The 20,800-nt window shown below is 41.5% G+C and overlaps 2 protein-coding genes across 3 annotated transcripts in view; both read left to right on the top strand.

Moving 5' to 3' along the window:
• The first annotated feature begins 648 nt into the window (after positions 1-648).
• LOC140346621 (myogenesis-regulating glycosidase-like) lies at positions 649-6,057 on the top strand. The gene is made up of 6 exons (XM_072432767.1): positions 649-703; positions 1,456-1,831; positions 2,084-2,615; positions 2,976-3,804; positions 4,009-4,118; positions 4,992-6,057. The coding sequence occupies exons 2-6, from the start codon at positions 1,554-1,556 to the stop codon at positions 5,337-5,339; spliced, it is 2,097 nt and encodes a 698-aa protein (XP_072288868.1). The 5' UTR covers positions 649-703; positions 1,456-1,553; the 3' UTR covers positions 5,340-6,057.
• A 10,477-nt stretch (positions 6,058-16,534) lies between these two features.
• The window catches only part of msh3 (mutS homolog 3 (E. coli)), a 29,577-nt gene continuing 25,311 nt past the window's right edge, over positions 16,535-20,800 (top strand). The window contains exons 1-9 of one of the 2 annotated variants that reach the window (XM_072433328.1): positions 16,535-16,746; positions 16,824-16,953; positions 17,189-17,271; positions 17,343-17,528; positions 17,603-17,719; positions 17,788-17,905; positions 18,021-18,151; positions 18,269-18,435; positions 20,469-20,578. In XM_072433328.1, the coding sequence (XP_072289429.1) occupies positions 16,612-16,746; positions 16,824-16,953; positions 17,189-17,271; positions 17,343-17,528; positions 17,603-17,719; positions 17,788-17,905; positions 18,021-18,151; positions 18,269-18,435; positions 20,469-20,578 (1,177 nt within the window). In that variant the 5' untranslated portion in view covers positions 16,535-16,611. Of the gene's footprint in view, positions 16,747-16,823; positions 16,954-17,044; positions 17,272-17,342; positions 17,529-17,602; positions 17,720-17,787; positions 17,906-18,020; positions 18,152-18,268; positions 18,436-20,468; positions 20,579-20,800 lie in introns of both variants that reach the window. The other variant, XM_072433326.1, reaches the window with a different exon arrangement.

The following is a 20,800-nucleotide window of genomic DNA, read 5'->3' as shown; positions in this document are numbered from 1 at the left end:
TTTATCATTAGGCTGTAGCAGCTCTTTCACGTTTTAATTGTGTTTAAAGTTCTTACAGGAGAAAATGTCTTATCTCATGTGAAGAAGAGCATTGATCTACTAAAATATCACGTGTTGAGGTAATTTTAGAACTCAACATCTCTTCCTTTAATATTCAAATTTTCTTTCTTTTCACAAATTGCAACTTAACTGATGTAAAACAATAATAAAAACCATATCACTATCCCACCAAAGTAATAATCATAAAAATATGACTGTCATATGCACAAAAAGAGCATCACTTAAGCTAAACCGTGTTTTCTAACCAAGTAGCCCCTTGTGATGAATTTTGATAATAATAATCATAATCATAATCATATATAATAATAATTTTGTTGATAATGTTCGCTCATGTCAGACAAAATACAGACTAAACTCCTCCACTTCTCTTTGTAACTTCCCTCGTGCGGGTTCCACCAGATTAGACAACATTCCTTGTAAATGTCAGATTAAAGACCGCGATATTTGCAGTCTGGGTAAACTGCTTGTCAACAACGGGGCTGTCAAACTACATATCCCGGCAACCCTCGCTTTACTCAAACACCAATCAGGTTAAAGGTTCAACTCTGGACAAGAAACTTTGTCCTCTGAGTCTGCGCAGTGGCTCGTGCCTGGCAGTGGTGCGCAGGAAGAAACTAAAGTCAGGCGCCGACTGCGGTAGTGGGTAAGAAGACCTCGCGTTTACCATGAAAGAAATGTTCAGCGCTTTCCAGTTATACGAGAACTATTTGTTTTGCCGTAACAATGTGCGCAGTTTGGGTCATTAACCGCGAGGGGAACTGGTCAGACTGGTTTGAGAGGGAGCAGGCGACTGAAAGGACAATAGTGACAGTCCTCTGCATGTCCCACTGCATGTCCCACTGCCACACATTGATTAGACACAGATCGACTTGTTTTTTGCCCATGTCAGTTCAGCTGGAGTTTAGTCATTGCTCTGATAAATAAAGAGGTGTCGTACACTATCTGGTTGCTACTATTGTACTTCTGTGGGAGTCTATGGTCGTACTGGCTCTCACTCTGTGGCTGCAGACTTAGAATTGGCAGTATTATTATGGCATTATTTGTTATTATCAATGTTTCTGATGTTATTGTATCATATAATTGCACTTTCTTGTAATGAGTGTAATTCTGGCTGCCTAATGCACATGCCATTGGCCCTGTCCTCTATCAGAACCTGTTTTTATGGTCTTATTGGCTGTTATCGTCAGGGTTGGTGGAGCCATTACACCTGCTATTAACTATATTATAGCCTTTGCTGTCTCCCTCAGTGCTGAGTACTACTGAACAGACTGCTACAGACTTCAGGCACAGCTTAATGTACTAACACTAGGTTATACTCAAGAGGCTTGAAGTAAATATAGTTTACATTATTGTGTGAACCTTTGTTAATATTTTTCTTCTTCTATTACGTTTTAGGTCTGGAAAATGAAATAATGCAAAGTTCTAAACAAAGTCTCATGATTTATGACAAGAAGAACTCATTGTGAATATCTAAAATTCAAGTGGTCTGCAGCATGTATCAGATCGTCCCAGTGGCCCCCGGTGAGCAGCATTTGGATGGTAGGCCTGATGGGTCACCTCTGAAAAAAAAGAATGGCTATGAAGGCAGGCCGATGGTCCTGGCCGGGCTGTTGGGCTGCGTGTTGGTGCTGGCGGCTGTGGTGGCCTGGTGTTACTACTCGGCATCTCTGCGAAAAGCCCAGCTGCTGAACATTGATCTGCTGGATCTGAAAAAAGATGGCTTCATCATCCGTAACCAAGCGGGAGCTGTCATCTTCACTATGGCATTCAGGTATGGGACATTTGTTTTTCACTCCTAGTGATCATTGTGATAATAAGCTGCCCGTGTTTACAGTGTGTGAAGCACTCATGTGACTCTAGAGCAAATGGACACTGACCCATATGGAGGATATATTTAGCCCTGCTCTTTATCAGATGAGCGAAACTAAAAAAGACAGTATACATCACAGCAGCCTAAGCAACCAGGTGAGAACAATGTCATGAAACAGTACTTTACTTTGTCTTTTTGCCCCAAAATTCCCAGGTCTGGGTCTCTGGATTTGGATTCATGCTCAAAAGAGAAAAATATTCTGAGGTGCACTCGTTCAAACTCTGGACAGCTGAACTTTTTCGTCGAGACCATTCGGCCCAAAGACACTGTGATGTGCTACCGCGTGCGCTGGGAGGAGCAGAAAGATAAAGCACTGGTCGAACATGCAATGGGCTGTAATGCCTCCCATTGGTACGGAGGGGCAGAGCTGGCGACACAACACTGGCCTTTAAAGATCCATGGAGAGGAGGAACCCCGGCCCTTCATCACCAGTGACGTGTACTCAAAGAGAAATTCTTTTGGAGGGATTTTGGAACGTTACTGGCTTTCGTCAAATGCAACGGCCATCAAGATCAACGATTCAGTGCCGTTTCATTTGGGCTGGTCCGAGCGGGACAGAACCCTGCGGTTTCAGGCGCGATACCTGGACTCTCCGTTTCGACCAGCAGAGGGGCAGCAGGCTGTGCCGGAGCTCAGCTACAGAGTGTGTGTGGGCTCCGATGTCACCTCTATTCACAAAATTATGGTGAGTGAAAAGCATGATCAGAATATATACATACTTTTAGTATGTAGAGCCTTTTAAAACTAGAATATTGTGGAAACGAAAGGTTGTTTAATGCAGACAGTGCACCAGTGATAAAGTTTTATTTCACTAATAACAAGAAATGCATTTTGAATTCTTCTCTAAAATTACAAACACAAATTGTGCTATAATTGCTTATTCATATATACTAAATCCGTTTAGAATACTAGGCCAGTGTTTCTGAACCATAAGATTGACAGTTTTATCTTTAGCTAATATTCTTCTATCCTATAATTATATTGTATGGAATTTCCTATATTAAATTGATTTTGTTCTTTATTTTATCCCCAATAAAATCAACAGGTACGTCGGTACTTTCCAAAACCCATTAAGGTCCCATCTCCTGAAGTGTTCAAGCACCCAGTGTGGTCCACGTGGGCGCTCCACAAGTCTGCCATCACTCAAGAGAAACTTCTTCACTTTGCCTCGGACATCTCCAAACATGGATTTGCATCTTCACATCTGGAGCTTGACGATCGTTACACAGCCGATTATGGCGAGTTTGACTTTGACCCACATAAGTTTCCTAATGCCACTGGTATGTTTGAGAAACTCCGAAAAGACGGGTTTAAGGTGTCATTGTGGACTCACCCTTTTATCAATTACGATTCTATCAATTTTGGCACTGCTGTGGAGAAAGGGTTATTCGTACGTGAGCCTGGAGGGGAACTTCCTGCCCTGGTTCGATGGTGGAACGGCATTGGAGGAATTTTGGACTTTACTAACCCAGAAACCCGTGAGTGGTACTCCTCACACCTTCGTACGCTTAAAAATCGCTATGACATAGTCTCCTTTAAGTTTGATGCTGGGGAGACAAGTTATCTTCCACGCCAGTTCAGCACGCTGGTCCGACTGTCTGACCCCTCAACCTTTAGCCGGCGCTATGGCGAGATGGCCTTACCCTTCAGGGAGCGTGCAGAGCTGCGAGTGGGCTACCAGAGTCAGAACTTATCCTGCTTCTTCAGAATCATTGACAGAGATTCGGTGTGGGGCTACGAGCTGGGGCTGAAGTCCATCATTCCCACTGTTTTAACCATCAGCATCCTCGGGTATCAGTTTGTGCTGCCTGATATGATCGGAGGAAATGCCTACCCTAATCGCACTGCAGGCATGTATACAATTCCTATTATTAGTTGTTATTAGTATATGTTTTTATTACGTTTATGTTTTATCATGTTGCATATTGGAGTGTATTTGATCTCAACACTTCCAAAAATATCGGCAATCATGAAAATAACTTCTTCTCAATATTTACCGCAGCTGTGTGTGAATGTCACGACTTCATACGCAACATATTACATTTCCTTGAACCTGGGAGTTTCTTTTCTTATTGCAGGTGCCAATCGTGGTCTCCCCGACCGAGAACTCTTCATCAGATGGTTGGAACTCTCTGCTTTCATGCCAGCTATGCAATTTTCTATTCCACCCTGGGAATATGACAAAACGGTGAGTCTCTTTAGTAAAAAAGGCTTCACAACTTTAGTATTAGAATCAATTTATTACAATTTTGGTTATGGTTCTATAATAATTCTAATCTTGTGTGGTTTTAATTAAATGTTTTTGCACTTTTATATTTGCCGTTTGAAGGGGCACAGTGTAATATTACAGATTTTGGGCCATTAGGCTTTATTAGACAGGAAATATGGTGTGAAATGGGGGATTAGAGAGAAGGGAGGACATGCAGTCAATTGTTAGAGTTGGGATTCGAACACACAACACTGCGGCTGGCTGCACTAGGAGCCTGGCGTACATGTGCTGTGCTTTAACCACTCGACCACTGGACAACACTGCAGAATGTAAAATTGATGAAAATCTTAGATACAATTCCCTTAAACAAATACATGGATCTAGGGTTAATTCAATTTACCTAAACCACAAGCCTGTAAATCCAGGTCATGTGGTGCCGCTGGGATCACTTTGCTCCAAACCAGAAAGTATGTGCTCTGGTGAGTAGGCGTGTCCTCTATGGTCTTGGGCTGTGCTGTGCTCAGGCCCCTCCCCCCTGTTTGATAATGAGGGATCCACCCACTAAATATTACGCCAACTGTGCAGGAGCCTGTACTGTCATTTTGTGAAACTTACTGTAAACTAAACCAAAATGATCTTTTTCAAATGAATGGTAAACGGCCTTCGATAGGAACTGTGTGGTCAGTATTATCATGGGCTGAATACACTCAAAAGCAGAGTTGTGAAAGTTTTGATAATAATAAACACCATACTTACTGCAAACCTTCTATTTTTTTTTTTATCAAGTGAAATGTGTGAAGCTTATTTACATTTGCATACACAGGATGGCTGATAGAGATACACATTTTGCAGGTTGTGGAAATAGCCCAAAAGTTCACCCAGCTCCATGAGACACTGGTGGCCCCGAGGGTCCTGGAACTGGCAGGGGAGGTGCTCGACACGGGAGACCCCATTATAAGGCCTTTGTGGTGGATTGCCAACGATGATGAAGCTGCCTACAAGATTGATTCACAGTTTCTGATTGGAGATGATTTAATGGTGGCCCCAGTGCTAGAGCCAGGAAAACAGGAAAGGGACATCTACCTGCCAGCTGGAAGGTGGCGAAGCTACAAGGGTGAGCATTTTGATAAAGGCCCCGTTTACCTCACGGACTATCCTGTGGATCTAGATGAGGTGGCCTACTTTACATGGGTCCACTGAAGATTGCACAGACATGGGTCCATTTAAGACATTCAGTCTAAACTTGCCCTTAATGTTTGCACATGCAAATGGAATGCAATTATACAATTATAAACATTAACTTTTAAATTCTTTTTTTCTTTTAGTTTAGTTTTCTGGCCGATTGTTTGCCATTTTCATTCCCTTGTGCCAGTTATTAATTGGATTCTGCCACCCAATTAATAATAATTCATTGAATTTACATTCATGACACCCAAAGCACTTTAAAGTGCATTTCATTCACTCCACACTCAGTGGCGGTAAGCTACTATTGTAGCCACAGCTGCCCTGGGGCAGACTGACCAAAATATTCAACTTGTTGCCTGAAAAACCAAATAACTCGTGTGGTGACATGTGACTAATACTAACTGTAGTAAGTGAAGCCATATTAGATTTGTGCCTACAACATAATGGTGATGAATTTGATCAAGGATCATTCAATTAAAAAAAATAATTTACATGTGTTAACCGTTTTTAAAAGGGAACTACTACTGAATTCTGTGTTTCTTTTGTAAAACTTTCATATTTGTCATATGTCCATGTGCCATCCATTCCTGCCTTATATATTGAAATAAGAGAATGCAATATGCTATTTCATGTTGGCTGTGCCAAATCAAACTTTGTTGTAAATACACGCTGTACATTATCTTTGTTACCTTTAGTCGCACACTGAAATTAAATTAATCTGGTAAACCTTCAATGTATTTTTTATTGCAACAGGATATGCATTTCAACACTGGAGTGGAAAAGTTGAAACAAGTTATTTCATATGTAGATTTAAGTGGGCTTTATGGCTTATGGAAAAGCATGACAAAAATCATTTGAAGATGAATATTACTGAACCCAATATTGTAATCTTATCACCACTTTTATTTTATTGAACAATTTTAATCTATGAAGCCTAAGGTTATTTTGTCTAATCACATATATTCATTGCTTTTGGGGTAAGTATCAGCTCACATAAGAGTTAAGCCGTCAGAGGTGATCAGCAGGAGATACCGCTGTTGCACCCAACACTGGTGATCATAAGAACCAAAAAATTTTAGAAGCAAATTTAAGTATTTTTTGTTCAATATACAGTATATAGCCCAAAAATAGACAAATAGAAGAACTTTTTTAAAATCTGGCTGTTTATTTTGTTTTTCAGAGAATTGAATTTTCTAAAGCCGCTCACAAACCTGAGGAATAGTTTGTGTTAGATCTCATAAGGAAAATAAAATATTTCACTTTTAAGTCAGTCTCAATAATTGTGAATAACCGTTAAATTGTGATGTTTTTTCTCACAATGCGATATCATGACATCCCTATTCACAAATAAATCCAACTGATGCAATAATTTAACTCTTACCTTCTGCCTCTTGAGGAGAAGCAGCGATCAAAGAGCTTATTACACAGTCTTTGTGCATCTAGAGTCAGGAAGTGTGCATGAGGAGCACTTCAGGGCACAGGCTGTGAGAAAAAGAAACACTAAAACTTAACTATTTTAACCTAGTGCAAAATTAAATGGTGACCGCAAATAAATATCTTAACAATTTTATGTTTATGAGCTAATTAAAATATGGATCAATCTATAAATATAATTTTCATGGTGAGGTGTTTGTCATTGGCTTGTGTCCATGTAGATGACGTTCCACAATAAGGATTCGCCTGCTCTTTGCTTTTAAAAACACCTTCAAAAACATCCTTTCTTGCTGTGAACGAGCTTGCCTCTCCACAGATCTATCCAGTTACTTGGCTCGGACTTGGCCTCACTTTTTGTTTCTGTGGAGAAGTTCAATGCTATTCTGTGGAACATTCCAAGCAAAGACAAGTCCGTGGAGACGTTGGCAGACACTCCAGCAGAAAAGTTACATAGTGCATTTTTAATCAAGAATATTTAAACGCATAAAGTGACAATATAATATAATTCAATATATTTATTTAGAGTCAGCATTTAATTGTTTTGTAGGGGAGAAAAAAATAAAAAATACAGACAGAATTAGGTTCAAGCACAATGCACTGATGGGGCAGAGCAGGAAGTTTCATCAGAAAATATTTGAAACACACCCGTAGGCCGAGAATCAAAACTGACACCTTCACTGTAGTCGACAGCAAGAGACAGTTTTCTGAAACCCTTTTTATAAACTACTCGCTGGTTCTTCCTCAATTGGTTGATATCCAAAGTTGATTATTGTTTTATTTTGTATTTTGTGGATTTTTTTTTTTTATTCCTACACAAAGGTTGAAGTCCAAATACGAATGCTAGTGAAACACTCTTTATTTTAAAACGTTTTACTTCTTGAAATACAGAAACATTCACTGGAAAAGTGTCATACATTGTTATCACTCAGTGTCAAGCCACTGTAAATGCAAACAGGCAGTCAAATATTTCTTGTTGTTTATTGAAACATTACATGAGGAACAGGGCGGAGCTTGATGAGAGCAACAGCAAAAGGAAGCTCGGCCCTGTGAAGTGCATGGCTCCATTGCAGAGATCCCCTTCACAGCACTTCACTGCTCCAACACACGCAACACTGGTCTGGCATCCCTTAGTAACGGCACTATAACCTGCAAAACAAAACAAACATGTCGACCCTTGTGCTTAAACAGTTCTGTGTTGGAGTGAGGAATGTGCTGCTCACCTTCTACTCTTAAGGAGAAACAACGGTTGAAAAGGACAGAACAAGATGTGGTGTCAGTGCAAGATCTTGGATCGGTGAGAGTGCAAGTATAACATCTCAACCCACAAGCTGCAAAAGAAGAGGGCGAATTTGAGTTCCCAAAACACATGCTGCCGGTCTTAAGTGCAAAAAGGAACAAATATATGGATTTACTGTCTAAAACCACCTGTTTACAAAGGAGTTCGTGCACGTTGGTTTCTTAAAAAGGATGATATAAGCTACACCACATTTTTGGAAGATGAAGAGAGAAACAACACTTTGTTTACCTCTACATCTTAAAACTTGTCAAATCAATAAATACTAAAATAAAACCAAATCCATGTTTCGTGGCAGGAAACGTATAGAATAAAGTTTATAAAAGTTTACTTTTCAAAACCCCGGGGGGCCGACTCTATAGCTTTTATACAGTGCCCATGCTCATACACAGGTTTGAAAAACCACCCCTATTCACTGACCTCCTTACCCCTGAAAAAGTACCCCTTTTCACGGACCAAACCCAAAAAAGTACCCCTTTCAGGGCCGTAGCCAAGGGGGGGTTCGAACGAACCGCCCATTTGGGCCGAAAAGGTCCGTCTTGAGGGACCACAGATATTAAACCTTCGGGGTCGACGCCCGCACCGGTGCGTTTTGAAACATGGTCGGCTTTAGGACCGCACAGCAGGAAAACTGTGACGTAGACGGCTGCCGTCGACGTCAAAGAGGAAGAACGAACGAGAGGAATCATGCTGTTTTTGAGTAGTTTTGGAGAGTTTTAGTATTTCAAGTATTTCATTGTCAGTAGTTGTGGTGAAGCAAAATGAGGGGCACACTTCATGTTGATCAAGTTTAGTCCTGGTTTAGACCTGCTTTAGTCCTGGTTTAGACCTGGGTTGTACCTGGTTTAGTCCTGGTTTAGACCTGGGTTGGACCTGGTTTAGACCTGCTTTAGTCCTGGTTTAGTCCTGGTTTAGACCTGGTTTAGACCTGGGTTGGACCTGGTTTAGTCCTGGTTTAGACCTGGGTTGTACCTGGTTTAGTCCTGGTTTAGACCTGGGTTGGACCTGGTTTAGACCTGCTTTAGTCCTGGTTTAGTCCTGGTTTAGACCTGGTTTAGACCTGGGTTGGACCTGGTTTAGTCCTGGTTTAGACCTGGGTTGGACCTGGTTTAGACCTGGTTTAGACCTGGGTTGGACCTGGTTTAGACCTGGTTTAGTCCTGGTTTAGTCCTGGTTTAGTCCTGGTTTAGACCTGGTTTAGACCTGGTTTAGTCCTGGTTTAGTCCTGGTTTAGACCTGGGTTGGACCTGGTTTAGACCTGGTTTAGACCTGGTTTAGACCTGGGTTGGACCTGGTTTAGACCTGGGTTGGACCTGGTTTAGACCTGGTTTAGACCTGGTTTAGTCCTGGTTTAGTCCTGGTTTAGTCCTGGTTTAGACCTGGGTTGGACCTGGGTTGGATCTGGTTTAGACCTGGTTTAGTCCTGGTTTAGTCCTGGTTTAGTCCTGGTTTAGACCTGGGTTGGACCTGGGTTGGACCTGGTTTAGACCTGGTTTAGACCTGGTTTAGACCTGGTTTAGACCTGGTTTAGACCTGGTTTGGACCTGGTTTAGACCTGGGTTGGACCTGGTTTAGTCCTGGTTTAGTCCTGGTTTAGACCTGGGTTGGACCTGGTTTAGTCCTGGTTTAGTCCTGGTTTAGTCCTGGTTTAGACCTGGGTTGGAGCTGGTTTAGTCCTGGTTTAGTCCTGGTTTAGTCCTGGTTTAGTCCTGGGTTGGACCTGGTTTAGTCCTGGTTTAGTCCTGGTTTAGACCTGGGTTGGACCTGGTTTAGTCCTGGTTTAGTCCTGGTTTAGACCTGGGTTGGACCTGGTTTAGTCCTGGTTTAGTCCTGGTTTAGACCTGGGTTGGACCTGGTTTAGTCCTGGTTTAGTCCTGGTTTAGACCTGGGTTGGACCTGGTTTAGTCCTGGTTTAGTCCTGGTTTAGACCTGGGTTGGACCTGGTTTAGTCCTGGTTTAGTCCTGGTTTAGACCTGGGTTGGACCTGGTTTAGACCTGGTTTAGACCTGGGTTGGACCTGGTTTAGACCTGGTTTAGACCTTTAGAGTTCCTTCTGAACATCACTCACATGGAAGTACAAGGCCTGTGATGTGGCTCTGTGTCATTTTGGACAGAAACTGTTTTGAGAAGTAGCACAAATAGAAAAACACCCGAGGACTTACCTACTTTTTTATTGTAAATAGTGGTTTATTGCTTGTATATATCACAAGAATACTTTTATATGTTCATATTTGCACCTTGTGGTTCAGTTTGAACCTTTTTAAACGCTTGGTTGAGCATGTTTGAGGGTTTTACAATGAAATTTTCTTTTTTCTAGACGGACTTTGTGTTTTCTGTGTGTGTTTAGGTCCAGTTATGTTGAAATAGTATGTCAAAGTGAAAAACTAACTAACTGATCATATAGGTGAGGTTGTGCTGAAAAAAAAGATGCCCAACATTGGTCTGGTAAACATTTCTTAATGTAGTAGACCTCTATCCCAACCTATACATCCTTCTGCAGCTGACCTGCACACTGCCAGTCACATCTTGTGAGTGTGCGCGCAGCAACAGCACCATACGCAGGCTCAACAATTACTTGAGGGCCTCCATGGGCAAGGAGCGTCTCTCAGCGCTGGCCTTGTTGCATATACACTACTCCTTCCAGTTTGACCTTGAGCATGTGGTGAACGTGTTCGCAAGGAAACACCCCAGGAGACTGGAGCTGGAAGAGTCCTTGCTCAGACCAGAACAGAAGTAAAGTGATTATCCGTGAAGTGTTAGCTTTGTTCAGATATTTGTTTAACCGGCTACTGTTGAAGTTTCTGTGTAAAATTACTGTATATGTGTATTTGTTGTTTTTTTTTGTGATAAAACATTATATGTATACATGTAAGTTATCTACATCATCATACTAAAAAGGTCCACCTTGACACAAAAAGACCCCCCCATAGAAATCCTGGCTACGGCCCTGCCTTTTCATTGCCCAAGCCTGAAAATATACCCTTTTTCACTTTAAAAGTTAGAAAAGTGCACTGAAACATATGACCATAGTACAGGCCGACGTAAGCAGCGTCACCTCACCTTTACCTCCAGCGGGTTATTTAGGTTTCAAAAGGTTAAAGCGGGTTAACTGTGCGCTGCTCGTCCCGTTCTGTGTTTGAAGTTCTTCCATCGTTACGCGCCGGGTTAAAGTGGCACAGAGCCTATAATACACGGGCATAAAACCGAAAAAGAGGAAGAAGTGAAGAAGTATTCTTACCAATAGAAATATTTAAAAGGAGCATAAGAGCGATGCAGATCTTCATTCTGAAATGTAGGTAACAACAAAATACGGAAGGAAAGAGTGAACGTTTGCAAAGAACTCTGACCGAGTTTCAGTTCCACATTTGGTTCCCACCTCTTTCCCTTTATGTGACCTGCATAAGCTGAACACCCATTATCCAGTTAAAGGCACATGGGGATTAACCCATACAAAGCAAAGCTAAGCTTCATTACATTTTACAATATGCAAAGTTGCATTCTATAATTTTATGTTTATTTGGAGCAAAATCCAAATAATCCAGGTTAAACAGTAGAATACAGACAAATGGGTTCTTAGAATTGATCTTACTTCTTAATAATAATATATTAATACATTATGTTTATGTCCTAGAATAATTCTGGGAAGAGAAAAAATTATGAATAGTTCTGCTGAAGTAATTTGTTACACATTAGTTACGTTTAAAAATTAAATTAGTAACATTACTTACTTTGTCCCTCCTATTATGCGCATTCTTGTTGTTGTTGTTGTTGTTGTTGTTGTTTTATGGCGGTTGGCATCCGAGTGTTGCATTACCGCCAGACTTTATTCCCCAGACTTTGTCGTAGTCCTAAAAGTTGTTCTTCCAGTGCTTTGACCTCCAGTGCTTTGACAAAGCCCAAGAGGTCATGAGATGCCTTTGTCATTGTATCCTATAGAAGTTGTTGTTGTTGTTGTTGTTTTATGGCGGTTGGAATCCGAGTGTTGCATTACCGCCAGACTTTATTCCTCAGACTTTGTCGTAGTCCTCAGACTCTGTCGTAGTCCGTAAAAGTACTCCTTCCATTGCTTTGGTGTTACAAAGCCCATGAGGTCATGATATGTCTTTGTGACTAGAATAGTTGTTGTTGTTTCAGAGACCAACCGGCTTTATTCCAGGGAGACTCTTCTTCATCTTCCTCTCCTTCCTTGACGTTCGGTGCTTCCACCGCACAGCTCCACTCTTCAGGCTTCACTCTACAGGCCTTCCTCCTCTCAGACTTTGTCGTAGTCCTTAGAAATTCTTATTCCATTGCTTTGGAAGTACAAAGCCCATGAGGTCATGGGACGTCTTTGTTGTTTTACAAAGCCCATGAGGTCATGGGACGTCTTTGTCGTTTTATCCTTTAAGAAGTCCTTCTTCCATCACTCTGTCGTTTCTAGGCCCATGAAGTCAAAGCGCGTTAGAACATCCTCTTGCTCCTCATCCTCGGCTCAGTCTCCAACACCCCCCACCTCTATAAACGTTTACCCAGCCCTGTGCTACATAAGTAAGCAACCACAGCCTGACACAAACCCTGTGACTGGATCGCCAGAACGTTCCGCAGATTGAACTCCTGCCCATTATTCCGAAACCACAAGGCCAACCCGGCCCTTTCCCTATCATAAGCCTCACAGCAAATCAGCACATGCTCGACAGTCTCTGGCACCCGACAGTGACCACACAGACCGGTCGGATGTTTGCCTATCCTACTCAGTGACCAATTGAGTCCAGTATGGCCAATCCTCATGCGGGCGAAGGCCCTTTCCTCCCACGCGTTCCTGCCCATAGACCCGCAAGGACCCACACTACCCTGTATGTGATAGAGATGCCGTCCAGTAACACAGTGGCTCCAAAATTCCTGCCAAAGGCCGACCACATGACTCTTGATAACAGGCTTGATTTCAGATTTGCTTAACTCAACCGCCACATCAATTGATGGCCGCCTAAGGGAACGTTTAGCCAGTGTATCAGCCATTTCGTTACCATCCACCCCCACATGCGCAGGGACCCAAATGAAGGAAACCCTCACATCCTTCCTGGACAGGGAGAGCATCAGACAGAAGATGCCATTCAACACATCCTGTCTGCAATCCGATTTCCCAGATTTAATGCTTTGCAATGCCGAAAGGCTGTCACAGGCCACCACAATGCCGCAACACTGCAAAGCAGATTCCGCCCATTCCAATGCCAACCGTATCGCTATGAGTTCCGACGTGAAAACAGAAAGGCGATCTGTCAACCTCTTCTTGACCGCTAGCCCCAGGTCAGGCACAAAATAAGCGGCGCCAGTACGCCCACTCTCAGGATCCCTAGACCCGTCGGTATAAATAAACACATCACCTGAGTGCTTATCGATGAGCGCTTGAACGGCAAACTGCGGTGCCCTCCCAGCGACTCCTAAGCTTGCCATGCAAGCTAACATCAACAGGAGCCGGGACAAACTTCCACGGAGCTATAGCAGACAGAGCCACCGACGGGCTCACACGCAGATCACCAACCCCCGCAAGCCGCGCCTTCGCATTTCCTACCTGGCTGAAAATCATACCGCCAGCCTCACTCTGCCCCCCATCAACCCTGAGAAAGTCCCTCACCGGGTGAGAGCTCGTATGACCTTGCACATTCACCCAGTAAGCCAACAGAAGTTCTAGCCTCCGGAGCCGTAACGGCAATTCCCCCAACTCAACCTGCAGCGCCGAGACAGGGGAGGTCCTAAATCTTCTGTGGCGTTTCATAGCGGTTACCGCCATACATCTTAGGCTTTATTCTGTAGATTTTATTCTTTATTCTTTAGGCTTTATCCTTGACTTTATTCTTTATTCTTTAGGCTTTATCCTTGTTTTAGGCTTTATTCTTTAGACTTTATTCTTTAGGCTTTATTCTTTAGGCTTTATTCTTTAGGCTTTATTCTTTAGACTTTATTCTTTAGACTTTATCTTTAGGCTTTATCTTTAGGCTTTATTCTTTAGGCTTTATTCTTTAGACTTTATTCTTTAGACTTTATTCTTTAGGCTTTATTCTTTAGGCTTTATTCTTTAGGCTTTATTCTTTAGACTTTATTCTTTAGGCTTTATTCTTTAGGCTTTATTCTTTAGGCTTTATTCTTTAGGCTTTATTCTTTAGACTTTATTCTTTAGACTTTATTCTTTAGGCTTTATTCTTTAGGCTTTATTCTTTAGGCTTTATTCTTTAGACTTTATTCTTTAGACTTTATCTTTAGGCTTTATTCTTTAGGCTTTATTCTTTAGACTTTATTCTTTAGACTTTAGGCTTTAGACTTTAGGCTTTAGACTTTAGGCTTTAGGCTTTATTCTTTAGACTTTAGGCTTTAGCCTTTATACTTGTTTTAAGCTTGTTGGAGCTGGTGACCCAACAGTAATTAAAACACTGTAAACAAGGAAAGGAAGACAAGACAGATTAATATATTTTACTCGCGAGGAGAACGGTCAAGGATAAACGACTCAGTCACAATAAGCGACCAGGGTCAGATCCCTGCTCGTTCTGAGCTCCTTTGGCCGTTCTCACCGCATTTATTGAAACTTCTTCACGCCCATAGTTACATAAAACAAGTTGCCCGAGCCTGAGGGGAGGGGGGATAAACGCCAAGACAACTTGAAACATAAGATAAAAATAAAAGACATCAAACACATGATGAGGAAAAGGGAAAGGGAGCTTCCCTTTTCCCGTTCACTCCTAAAACCGTGATTCCGCTGCAGATGTTCACAGCACTCAGGGCAGGTCGACCTTGAGTGTTACTGGACACATCTCTTTTGCTCAAAAAACACATCATTAATACAGTTCAATTCACGACACAGTATAATAAGAGTAAAATAATAGGAGAAAATTATATACATTTTTCTAACAAAGCTTTAGACTTTATTCTTTAGACTTTATTCTTTAGACTTTAGGCTTTAGACTTTAGGCTTTATACTTGTTTTAAGCTTTATTCTTTAGACTTTATTCTTTAGACTTTATTCTTTAGGCTTTATTCTCTAGACTTTATGCTTTAGACTTTAGGCTTTAGGCTTTATACTTGTTTAAGTTTTATTCTTTAGACTTTATTCTTTTTATTCTTTAGGCTTTATTCTTTAGACTTTATTCTTTAGACTTTATTCTTTAGGCTTTAGGCTTTATACTTGTTTTAGGCTTTATTCTTTAGACTTATTATTTATTCTTTAGGCTTTATTCTTTAGATTTTTTCTTTAGACTTTAATATTCATTCTCTAGACTATTCTTTAGACTTTATTCTTTAGGCTTTATTATTTAGGCTCTATTCTTTAGGCTTTATTCTTTAGGCTCCGATTCATCCTTTAGACTTTATCCTTTAGGCTCTATTCTTTAGACTTACTAGAGTTACTTTCGTTCAGTTCTGCTTTGAGTTTGAGCAGCACAGTTTATAATGTCCACCATAAAGAGTACAAAATCCTTTCTATCCACAACCAAGGTATTCTCAGTACTTCTGGAATCTCCACACTTAGAGCTTATGTCCTGTGTGGCAACTTTATACGTTCCAAGTTCACCACATCTAAATCAGCTCTAGTCTGGCGGTAATATAACACTTGGATACCAGCCGCCATGAAACCCCAAAGGAGAAGAAGAAGAATGGATAAAGTAGGTGTAAATTAGAGCTAAACCAGGGTTTAAGTAGTAATACAGCGTTACCACATTAGTTTAAACTAAGAAATTACAGAAGGTAGAACAAAAATGTGAATAAAATGTACTCAAATGTACTAAAATGTAAATAAAGGAAACACTAAAATGGAAGTGTGTCCACGGTACCTCACAAGTGGTAGCCTAAACCACAGTTTGAGAACCACTGCTCTATGGCACTGGTTCTCTACCCGGGGTCACGGGGTCACAAGATCAGTTCAAGTAATGTTTAAAATTGTGAAATTGTATTTTATCTCTTTTTTTAAATGACAGTTTTAGTGAAAATGGGCAAGATAACACAATAGCCGACAACAATAAATACAATAAAAAATAATTTTAAACGCTTAAAAATTTGATAATATTCATTGCTGTCGGGTCCTGAGAATGATTATATTGTGGGTCCTGACCTGAAAGGTTTGGGAACCCTTGATCTATGGCATTACTTATGTTAGTCTTTGAATAATAAAAGAATATATACAGCTTGTAATAAGACAATGATACTTGTGTTATACTATTATTATAATGTTGCCTATATCATTCCTATCACACATTAATCACAGTCAGTATATTTTATGCTAGTCCCAAAAGACTAAGAGACAATTGATGATAGTTTTTGCTAAAGTCTTTATATTTCTAACAATGCCAGAGGAGAAAAGGCTCCACACTGCGCACCGAGGCAGAAGATGGCGATAGTGCGCACGTTTGTTCCGTGGCTAAGGTTACGTAATGACGTCATGACGCAGTACACACGCATGGCGGGCTGTATACGCCGGGTGTTTTTCGTGGATTTTTAAACTCGAGCTTGACTGCCTCTCTTACAACACATTAGGCTTACTGTAGCTGCAAAACTATGTCCTCTTTGGTGTTTTTGTGTGAATTGGTCGAATAAAACATGCCGAAGTGTGTGAAAAAGTCCTGCACTGCTCAGAGCACGATCAGCGCTTATTTTGGACCACACAGCAGTGCTTCAACCACTCCGTGCAACGATAAACAAAGTGCATCAAACCCATTATCTTTTAAAAACAAGGTTTGTAGAACACTTAGCAGTGGTTGTAATGTGCAGTAACCCGAGCTTTGTGCATGATCGTTCATTCTGTCCTGCAGCGCAAACGCACCTCTGCCCAGTCTGATGGTAACAATAATGTCCCAGGAGGTGGTCCACCAAACAGGTCCAAACTACCCCTCAAAAAGGTGGAAGAGGAGAGGAAACCTACGCCTGCTCAGAGCAATGCAGGTGCAGTGCACAGTAGGCTGCTGTATGCCAGTTTGGTGAAAATGGACCATGGAGAAGTTATATTTGTATTTATTTAATATGTCTGTTTTAGGTAGGACTTTTCTATCGACCACTGATGGAGGCATATGCACATCCACCTTGGAAAAACTAAGAGGCTTTGCCTGCAACGAAGATCTTGTATATAATGCCACACAGAAGGATAATAGAACTGGCCTTTGTACATTTCAACCGTCAGGATCAAAACAAGGTGATGAAAAAGAGAAAGGTGAAACTGAGGAAACCGAGGCAGAAGAGGAGAGTAAGGCGAGCCTTGTGCTGGTAAGGAATATCTATAAAAACAGACAATAAAAGGAAAAGTAATTGTGTGTTTATAAGTTGTGTTTTTGCAGCCCTGTTTATCTAATTTTGCCAAGCCAGGAGTAGAGAGGAAAAGTAGCACATCAGCGTCCGGACGCTCAAAGAGTGTGTATACCCCTCTGGAGCAGCAGGTGATTGACCTAAAGCAGCGCCATCAAGATGTCCTGTTAGCCATCGAGTGTGGATACAAGTACAGATTCTTTGGAGAGGACGCAGAGGCAAGTCTTTAGTGTAAAGTTTGAAGAACCTGCATTAAAATGAACTCATTTGTAAAAGTCTATTCTCTTTACAGATTGCTGCAAAGATTCTCAGTATCAGCTGCTATTCTGATCATAATTTTATGACATGCTGCATTCCTACACATCGCCTGTTTGTACATGTCAGGCGCCTTGTGGCACTTGGATACAAGGTAATATCTTCTATAGTAAAAACATTTGGGTTTCACAGCATTCTTCTGAATATTACTTTGCTCTTTAGGTTGGCGTAGTGAAACAAACAGAAACATCTGCGATCAAAGCCTCAGGAGCCAACAAGAATGCTCTGTTCACCCGAGAACTAACGGCTCTATACACAAAGTCCACTCTAGTGGGAGAAGGTACCCCTTATATGTGACTCTGGTCTTCACTGGTTCTAAAGTACTAAATTACTTAAAACCTATAGCAAAATGGATTTTGTTCAAACCTACAAAAAAACACACTAATCTTTTAAAGATGTGAGCCCTGTGTGTAAGTTTGAAGACATACCTCAGGGATGTGATGGCATGGACCCTCCACACAGCTTCTTACTGTGCATCAGTGAAAAGTGGGACAAACAACACAAGCAGCTCTCTATTGGCCTTGTGGTAAGTGCTTTTTAGTTTGTTGAAGGAGATAATTAAGATAAAGCCCTTCAAATGAGAAATAAAGACACCTGTGGTAATTCATATTCACTACTTCACTAATGAACTTTGTGTTTTCAGGCTGTGCAGCCCAGCACTGGAGACGTGTTACTGGATTGTTTTTCTGACTGTTTGTCTCGCTCTGAACTGGAGGCCCGAGTCCTGAAGTTAAACCCTGTGGAAATCCTGGTGCCCTCTGACCTCTCAGAGCTCACACTCAATCTACTTCACAGCATCACCACTGCCAGGTAATTCTCTGTCTGGCCAGTAAGTGTCAGTATCTTCACATACACAGTATATGCTATTCCAATTTGTTCCAACAATGTATATGAATTATAGTATTGATGTTTGAAATGACAAAACCTTTTTTGTTTGTCTGTTATCCAAATCCAGATGTCTTGTTTTTGACACCTAATCTTTTGTCATTACATTTGCATTGTAAGTGGTGTGTCTCTTCTTCTGTTAAACTTGATGATCAGAACAGTGCTTGGATCTACATTGTACCCACTTTATTCACTTCACAGTCACAGTAGAGTTTCACCTGCATGTCAAATTGTGGTAGAACATTTCTTTTACTAAAAACTAAAAGGTGAAAAAGGTCCTGCTCTTTAATTTTTGTCACACATTTCCATTAAGAAAAGATGATAAATCACAACATTTTCCCAACGACAGGATGTTGTACTTGCATTCCTCAGATCTTTTGCCTCTCATTGAACATCATCACTTCTGCACAACACGTCTCACTCTGGTTGGTTACTCTGAAGTGGGCTCTGATTGCTTTGTGCAAATTGAAATAGGTGGATTATGTTAGATGAGCGGAAAGTGTGTGTCTGTGGCACTCAGGAGCAGACTTAAGACTAGGAACATAAAATTTGATTTATAATTAATAAATCACAACCCGGGCCAGTGGAAGACAAACAATGGTTGGGTGGAATTAATATGGTGGTATTTTGATGATGTGAAGCGGCAGTCGCTGGCCTTGAAACAGACTTGGGCCTGTGCAGGGTTTTGTTTACATTTATTAGCCACTCGACAATGACACACAGGTGAACATATAAACCAGCAGGTTTTTTTTTGTATATGCGGTTCTGTGTCTCTGGAGTGGTCTGATGAGATGGGCCCCTGGCAACGGGGCACATATGTCACAGGAGGCGTGGGTAATGAGTCCCTCAGTGGCAAGTTGTAAAAAGGTGGTTATAGTCAGTTTCCCCATGACTACGATGGGAATAAAACAATATAACTTGTTGACTTAATGCAAACTGTTTAATTTTGAGCATTTCGATTTTATTTAAGAATTGAAAGGCATCACATATTTTGTATTTTCTGATTTATTATATAATGGCACACACAATCTCAATGCTTAATTTCCTGACTTTCAAAACGTGGTTCTGGGGGTGATTAAGTAATGATTAAATAACATGTTTATTAAGCATCTTGTTACTAGTTTGTAATTTACAATTGATATTTTTTTTGTGCCTCTGAGATGTGACCCAAGGCTGATTCCATGCCCCCTGGTGTATCAATCAATACATAACAGTGGAAATGCTCATAATGTGTTTAAAGTGGCCAGTTCAATGATTAAAGGCAGTAGTTACACAGCTGGCACAACACGCACTCTGTTGATCTTTTTATGTTGTAATTTCTATTGGTTCCTCTCGGTCTGACTGTGAACACGCTTTTTGGTGTATGATAGGCCTGTGTGTGTGTGTGTGTGTGTGCCCGTGTGTGTCTGTGCCCGTGTGTGTGTGTGTCCGTGTGTGTGTGTGCCCGTGTGTGTGTGCCTGTGTGTGTGTGTCCGTGTGTGTGTGTCCGTGTGTGTGTGTCCGTGTGTGTGTGTCCGTGTGTGTGTGTGCCCGTGTGTGTGTGTCCGTGTGTGTGCCCGTGTGTGTCCGTGTGTGTGTGTGCCCGTGTGTGTGTGTCCGTGTGTGTGCCCGTGTGTGTCCGTGTGTGTGTGTGCCCGTGTGTGTGTGTCCGTGTGTGTGTCCGTGTGTGTGCCCGTGTGTGTGTGTGTGTCCGTGTGTGTGCCCGTGTGTGTGTGCCCGTGTGCGTGTGCGTGCGCAGAAGAATGAAAATAGGACTGCGACCAAAACCATGTGTTTGCAACGGTTGCCTTAGCAACAAGATAGCAGACAAAGCGAGTCCTTGAAAGCACCATTCCAACATGTGAATGGGCAAATGAATGGATTTTGTGAGAAATGTGACTGAGAGATAGGAAAAAGAAGTTCAATCACGTACAGGTGCATAGATAATAATGTATTTTCTGTCCTGTTCTGTCCCTCAGCCCTTGTGCCGATGACCGAGCACGGCTGGAGACCCGAGACAGTGCTCAGTTTGAGTTTGCCACTGCAATGGACACCGTCACCAAGTTCTATACCCAGAGCCAGGCCAAAGGTGTGAGTCCAAAGTAGATGGCAGTAAATATTTTAGACTGATACCTTGACAAATGCAAAATGTATTATTTCACTTACAAAAGCTATTGGGGTGTAACTTCAGGCAAAAACTCTCTAAACCGTTCTCCTTTGATTGTGGTTAGATAAGAGATAAAGTGATCCCTATTGATGGAATAAACAAACTATATAGAAATTTGTTTTTTCCAATAGTGATAAAGTGCAT

Source organism: Eucyclogobius newberryi, unplaced genomic scaffold (assembly GCF_026437365.1).
Source record: "Eucyclogobius newberryi isolate DKJ021-1_F unplaced genomic scaffold, fEucNew1.0.hap1 SCAF_6, whole genome shotgun sequence".
In the NCBI taxonomy this organism is placed as follows: domain Eukaryota; kingdom Metazoa; phylum Chordata; class Actinopteri; order Gobiiformes; family Gobiidae; genus Eucyclogobius; species Eucyclogobius newberryi.
The sequence above is the reverse complement of the archived record's forward strand: the minus strand, read 5'-3'. Positions and strand labels throughout refer to the sequence as shown.